Source organism: Carex rostrata, chromosome 28 (assembly GCF_964058835.1).
Source record: "Carex rostrata chromosome 28, lpCarRost1.2, whole genome shotgun sequence".
In the NCBI taxonomy this organism is placed as follows: Eukaryota; Viridiplantae; Streptophyta; class Magnoliopsida; order Poales; family Cyperaceae; genus Carex; species Carex rostrata.
The window spans coordinates 483,414-491,048 of record NC_135945.1 but is presented as its reverse complement, the minus strand read 5'-3'; the positions used below and the strand labels follow the sequence as shown (position 1 = coordinate 491,048).

Genomic DNA, 7,635 nt, shown 5'->3' with positions numbered 1-7,635 from the left:
TGATTAGTAATCTACATTATACATGAACATTGTCAAATACTGACAACATTTAATACAATGAAAGGAAGGTTTAAAACATGACCATCTGATAAAATATGATTGCAATGATTGAATTAAAACACTGAATATACTTAGATGAAGATTTAAAACGGCTTAATTTGAACAGGAACAAATTGATTGAATAACATACACCCAGGGGAATAGAATTTAATTGGTACTGGCTTTGCGAGGATTTGCACTTTGAGAATTTTTGAAAGAGCAGTAAAATTATCAAAGCTAATTCTATAGCACCATATTTATATTGTAAAATATAGACCAGCACTACTAATGTACAGTCATATTTAAGATAAATTCACATTTGCACCTTCCTTGTAATTATCTTAGTCTAAGATTAAGCCTCCTCAGCCAGACAGAATGTAAAATCATATTAAATACATCGAATCGCATAGGAGGTTGGTTTAACAGAAAATGCTTCTTCACGGCCTTCACGCCTTCTCTGAGTCTCTCTATCTCCTCCTCTGATATTGCCGCTAGCAGGTCTCTGAGGTTCGGTATATCAGCAACTGACATCGAAATTGAAAACTCGTTCCATTGTAGCACATCACTAAAAGGAAGTACATATCCTTCTGAGATGATGACGGGTACACACTCTGCCCAAATTGCCTCAGCGATCCTAGGGCTTGAGACCTCAAATCTGCCATTATAAAAATTGACACAAGGGGCCACAATTACTTGAGATTCATGACATAAAAATTTTTTTAATGCTCTTCAAATGATATACATTTTATGCCAGCCTTTTCAATTGGAAATATTAATTTAGTTTTTCAAGTTGGTTAACAACAGAGATATATAACTCAAAGACTTTTAACTTATATATTGGTACTATATTACTACTGATATATTTTTATTCAACTACATGTATATGCTTTTGACTTTTGTTTCATTTTGGCATTTGATCTCTTGATGATGCAGTAATATGAGATAATCTTTTTCAAGACATATAAACCCATATATGTGTGCAACATTTAGTTCAATACCAAATTCCATTTGATACGTTGCCAATCTTTTTTCTTATATAAGCTACATTAATTTTTTTTTTTTTTGGGTATTATGCTATCCTTCATTCAAGCAACTAATTATGAAGAAAATATAAAGGAGATTACCCACTGGGGCAAAGGCAAAATCGAGACCGCAGCAAGAACGAATAATAGTCAAGTCCCTTTGGCAAATACTCATAAACAGGGAATAGATCAAGATCCCGATCCTTCCAATGCTCAAAGAGAATTGGTCTCACCGTCCCATGCCGGCCTCCAGAAAAAAACGCAAGGAGCATGCGATCCCTTAAACCTGGTAGCGGAGCTGCGGTGAATTGCTCAGGCATGCTTCCATGGTAAAGATTTATCCGGGGGATTGAAATGTCCTTTCTCGGGATGAACCCCTCGGAAGTGTTGGCATTGCAAAGTGCACGAATTGAATTTGTGTAGAGATCTGTAATGGCCTTGGAGACATAAGGTCCCTGGATTTATTTGGTAGACTGAGTTACATGTCATAAGATATCGCAGTGTATACTAGAAGTAAATATAACACACTTAGACTACATGTACATTGATTTATTGTTCAAGTAGTATGTTCATCTAGAAAAAACATTTAGATAATGAATACCAAATAAAAGGTCTAAAATTCCAATAGACAACAGCTGAATGATTATTTAGTGTCTATATTTGGAGGAATTTACGTCACAATTGAACAATATTATATCTGCAAAGTAGCAAACAGCCGGGAGTAGTTATAAAAGTAGATTTCAAAAAAGCGTACGATAAAATCAATTGGGAATATTTGTTAGAGGTACTTCACACTAGAAACTTTGGTAGTAGATGGATACAATGGATCACTAATTGGTTATCTAGCTCCCAATCATGCCTTACAATTAATGGGGAACTCACGGGGTATTTTTATTGTAAAAGAGGCGTTAGACAAGGGGATCCGTTATCCCCCTTCTTGTATATATTAGCGGCTGATACACTTAGCAAGATTTTTAACAAAGGACGAAGAGCGCAAAGTATTCAGGGTTTAGGCCCTCCTTGTGTGGAAAACTTTGCTCATACCAATTGCCACTATGCGGACGATACCATTCTTTTCTTGGCTGCCACCGAGGAGAACGTAGAGTCCGCATGGTGGGCAATGATTGGTTTTGAGGCCTTGTCTGGTATTAGAATGAACCTTGAAAAAACTGAAATATACCCTCTAAACATTGACCCCAATGCCTCTACTCTTAACCATACATTCGGATGTAGATGGGGGAAATTCCCAATTAAGTATTTAGGTTTACCTTTGCATAAACAGAAACTCACAGTGGCTGATTGGCAGTTCTTAGTTGATAAAATAGAAGCTAGATTACCTAGTTGGCAAAGTCAACTCTTATCAATAGGAGGTAGGGTTACTTTAATAAATTCGGTGCTTTCTTCAATACCTTTGTATGCTCTATCTGTTTACCAAATACCTCTTACGGTTATATATAAAATAGATAAAATTAGACGTAGATTCTTATGGCAAGGTTCTGAAAAAAAGAAAAAATATGCTCTAGTGGCCTGGGAGAACATCTGTATAGCCAAACATTTTGGTGATATGGGTATCTTAGATCTTAAGGAAATGAACATCTCTTTATTGTTAAAATGGTGGTGGAAATTGAAAAATGACACGTACTTGGGTACGTGGAAGGATCTGATAATTTACAAATACATTACACATCATCATACTCCATCTTCCTTTTGGCAAATATTATGTAGTTTAGAGCAAATAGGGTCTATTAGTGTTCGGTACATACCAGGTCTCTCATCTAATTGTAGTTTATGGAATGATATTTGGTACTTAAACTGCTATTTAGCTGCTCGATATCCCATTATATATAAAAAATGTAGAAATAAACATGTGTTGCTTAGGGAGGTTATCGAATCACAAGGTTTGGTAGTCTCATTTAGAAGGGGCTTGGAAGGGGTTGACCTTATGGAATGGGCTGAAATTCTGCATATTATTAGCATTCAGTCCTTCACTTCTAATTCTGACTCTTTGATATGGAGATGGGACCACACAGGGAAGTTTACTACCAAATCTTTGTACAATTTTTTGAATTATAGAGGTGTAAATCCAGACATACCAACCCTGATGTGGTGGACTTTACCAATTCCACCCAAAATTCGAGTATTCATGTGGTTGGTAACACGTAATTCTATTCTCACTAAAGACAACTTGCTGATTAGAGGTTGGGTTGGTCCTTTGAACTGTCAATTTTGTAACCACGATGAAACCATTGACCATTTGTTCTTGACTTGTACACTAGCACAACGGGTGTGGTTTTGGCTTGGTAAAAGCCAAGATTACATGCAACACTGGTATACTTTAGATGACATCATAAACTTTGCATTCTCTATGTCTACCATCCAAAGACAAGGTTTTCTCTTAGTTGTCAGTGCGGTGTGTTGGACCATATGGAAACATCGAAACGAGAGATGTTTTGATCATTGCCAGGTAAAAACAGCTAGATCCGTTATTTTTCTAATCAAATCTTTACTGTGTTATTGGGCAGGAAATACCTCCACGGCAGTGCAAAGGGAGGTGGATGCTTGGATGCCACATATGGAGGATGCAATACCTTTAGCTCAGTTCATGCCGATGGAGATGGTGGTGTACCAGCCACTTGAGTATAACCCGCCGATATGAAGCCCCCATACCACTCAATTTTGAACCTAACTCTACTTAGCCCCTTAAAGTGCGGCTTAGTCATAGCTAATCTAGCTTATTTTTGGTCAATAGACTCCTCTTGGGTTTGGTATTTGACTTGCTTGTTATGCTTTTTATGCTGTTGTTGGCTTGTATCTTTACTGTTTTGCTTTGCTGGTATATTGCATGGGTTGGAGTACATCTGTTTGGTACTTCGATATTAAACTGGTAATGTAAGCTATTTCTAGTTCAATGGAATGGGCCTTTGGTCTTTTTTTTTTTTTTTTAAAAAAAATATATTATATCTGCAAAGACAGTTCCAGTAAATAATTTAGAATGCCAAAACTGTTCTAAAAAAATGTAGTACCCAATCATGAAAAAAGAAAGAGAAATTCTCAATTATACCCAATCATGTGCAGCAAGCATGAAATGGTCAGCGCCTTCAGTTCGATTCCAAAAGGGGTATTTTATCTTCACAACTTGCACATAATCTCCAAATGAGCGAATAAGAGGGCTAAAATCATGAGAGTTGATGTCGTAAGCATATTTAACCATATCAGCGACACTAACGGGCAAGAAGTATGCATGGGCTTGATTTGGATCCCATGTCCGAGCACCTTCTTGGTTTGGTTGAAACATCTCGAGCTGTTCGATGAACCGACCTTCAATGGTGTAGATGTTCTTGCAGGGCCCACGGTGCACAATCGGTGGCTCTCCTTCCTCATATACATAAACCTTGAATCGTTTCTCCATTTGTCTATAGCTCCTACAAGCCAAAATGCAGTATTTTTTCGGATTGTTAAACACACAAATTAGAAAGGGCTAATTCACATGACATTTTGCAGAATAAAATTAGAATCAACATTCCAATGGCGAACAATATACAGTACTCAGGGTGCGAGAGATTGAACATAAAGAGGTCAAATATATCTAGTTACAATTTTTGTTGATCTAGCTTCCTTTTAAGTAGTGTGCCTCTTTTTGGTGTCTGATCTTGACATTTTGCAGTTAACATTTTATCTATACATTCAATTGAATTCATTTTTATTTTGAATAGTGATTGTAGGAGAACGTATTACACTGATGTCAAGATATATTTCTATGGTTTCTACTTATAATTTCCTTATTTTGTTCTTCAAACCCTAATTCACTTGACCTTAACATGCATGTCTTTTAGATCTTCTGATCTAGCAAGCTTAAATTGGATTTACCAAAGAAAATTAAACATGGTGTGATTTTTTAGTCAACTATATTAGCAAATGAATTCTTCACGGTCTTCCCAAACCTATATGTTTCTAAAATTGAGAAGAGCAAATATATAAATGAGCATAATATCATTGATTTGTAAGAAAAAATTATGTGGCCCAAAATAAAACATTAATGGACTGGTTTAAATGGGCTGATTATGAGGTGTGATTTAAAGGGCTTAATTAAAGGTGCGTTGATATAATGCATTGTGTTATTATATGGCTTGATTATCCAAATGTCTGATTCAATGCATTGACTAAAGGATGCATACTGACTCATGTTGACTAAAGGGTGCATGCATATGGCGCATGTCCATCCTTTGGCTTAATTAAGTTAACAGATGCATTGCGTCATATTAAAAGGCGCTTACAGATGCCATCCTATCCAAGGCTAAAGGGTGTCTGTTATTATTCACATAATGACAAAGGCGTGATTAAAGGGTGCATTTTCATAAGGTGCACTATTATATTATATGGCCTAATTAAAAGGTGCGCTTTTATCACAGAATATACAGACAAAGCTAAAGGGTGCGCAAGATTCAGTGTATCTAACTTTGCTGTGTATATCATAGGGTGCGAAATATACAGAGTATCCATCCTGTGCATCTCCCCTATAAATATTGCTTTAATGACGGGCATAAGAATTGAACGAAAAATTCTAATAGTAAGGTTGATCCTCTCTTCATCTATATTCATAAAGAAAAAGTTGTCATTGCTTAGAAAGAGAAAGAGGAGAGAAATCACTTTGCAGTTCTTCTGACGGTTTGCGAAGAACAATTCAAGTATTGTTCTAAATCACTTTGCAGTTCTTCTAACGGTTTGCGAAGAACGATTCGAGTATTATTCTAAAGATTACGATGGACAAAGATATGTAATCTATCTAATTGATTCACACGTGGAGACTTTGATTTCTAAGATCTTTGATTTGCTTTTGATGATTTTAATTCCGCTATCGAAACTTTAAAGATGATTAGTTGTACTCATGATAATGATTGTGTGTAAATAGTTGAGCACGAAATAACATCTACTTACATGATTAATATATTGATTGGTTTGTCTAATTGTCTAGGTTAATTGAAAAGAAATATGCATACCGTCATGATTTATTACTTTGTTCCTTTTCCACCTCTCCAACCAAAATATAAACTTAATAATGCAGTTCATTCTTTAAATCAAATTGTTACATATTATACCATTATATGAAACAAATTAAAATACACATGATTTGTAAATCATAATCGACTTAAGAGCATAATTATATAGCTTACTCAAGAAAGGCAGCAGGGTTTCTGTAGATGCGAGTAGTAGACACCCCCAATTCATTTTGAATTAATGTTGAGTTCTTCTCTCTTGAAATGGATGCTCGTTTGATCAAGGCACGCGCTGTTGCAAGCGATCTTTCAATTTGTAGCAGTCTATGATCTCCATTTTGGTCTTCAATAGATGTCTAGCCAACACAGAAAAAATGAACAAAATAAAAAAAATTATTCCATCACTAATACTCCCATGCAAGTAAAATGATTTTAAGCAAGCATTTTTTGGTTTAGATGTGAATATGAATTAAGAAATCATATAATTAAAGATGATTCCAATTCCAAGACATACTATGTAATGTGACAGAAGTACCATTCAGTGATACAAAAAAAAAAAAAAATAATAATAACAGTTATGTTGGGGAATGAATATAGAGATTAATATATGCACTAAGGTTAGATCGAAGAACTTGAAAATGGTACGTAATACGTAACAAATAACAAAAGTGTTGGTGTGTTTTGCTTAAAACAATAGGAAGTATATTGAAGAAGAAAAGGATCTTACTTACCGTTAGATGTCGGTGTGGATTTAGCTTGGTAGCTTTAGCTGAGAGGCCTAATAAGTTATAGAGAAGAAACCAGACTGAAAGAGCAAAGATTAACAAAGAAGGTTTCGGGTGCATAGTTGATGGTGAATGGTGAGAGAATCAGAGAGAGAGAGTATTGTATTTGATAAACACAAAAAAAGAGGGGTGGGAAAGGGGGGATGTTGTGAAATCTTGCAATCAAGAGAGAAAGATAGAGAGAGAGAGGGTGGTCAATGAATGTGAACAAGCAAATTTGACTAGTAGAAGTTCCATGTACCTAAAATTAATATCAAATTAATTGTAGATTTTGAAATTTACAAAATACAATTTATTTTCAATACATCTTTCCGGTATTCATTGGTGAGATACTAATTGAATGACACATACAATGAAACAACGCAAACCAATAATGGTTCTCTTTTGTATCGCCATCATGACAATAAAGTTACAGGTTAATTACAAGGAAAAGAAAATAACAAAAGGGACATATAACAAATGGTCAATTGATGTACATCTGAAGCAAATTAAACAACTGTTACATTTAAAAATATATATATCATGGTGATCAAGTCAACAATTCTTACTGGGTTTGCTTTCAGATGCTAAAGTTGCATGTGGATTATTTAATTAACGGATTTCATTTTAATTTGATATCATTCCGCCAATCCTTCAAAATAGATTTTAATAAACAAGTTCTTAAGTAGAAGACATTAAATAATTGGATAATTATAATTTCTCCCACCTATCCATCCCCCATTTAATTCTCCAACTAACTTTTCATTTTAACTATAACTATAACTACTATTTCTAACAATCTTTATTTCTTTCCTC

General features: G+C 35.0%; 1 protein-coding gene across 1 annotated transcript; it reads right to left on the bottom strand.

Moving 5' to 3' along the window:
* Positions 1 to 335: 335 nt before the first annotated feature.
* On the bottom strand, positions 336 to 7,003 carry LOC144545432 (putative glycosyltransferase At5g25310). Its single transcript, XM_078294008.1, has 5 exons — positions 6,787 to 7,003; positions 6,233 to 6,411; positions 4,123 to 4,483; positions 1,164 to 1,516; positions 336 to 694 (listed from the first exon to the last, which is right to left on the bottom strand). The coding sequence occupies exons 1-5, from the start codon at positions 6,898 to 6,900 to the stop codon at positions 376 to 378; spliced, it is 1,326 nt and encodes a 441-aa protein (XP_078150134.1). The 5' UTR covers positions 6,901 to 7,003; the 3' UTR covers positions 336 to 375.
* Between the last annotated feature and the right edge of the window lie 632 nt (positions 7,004 to 7,635).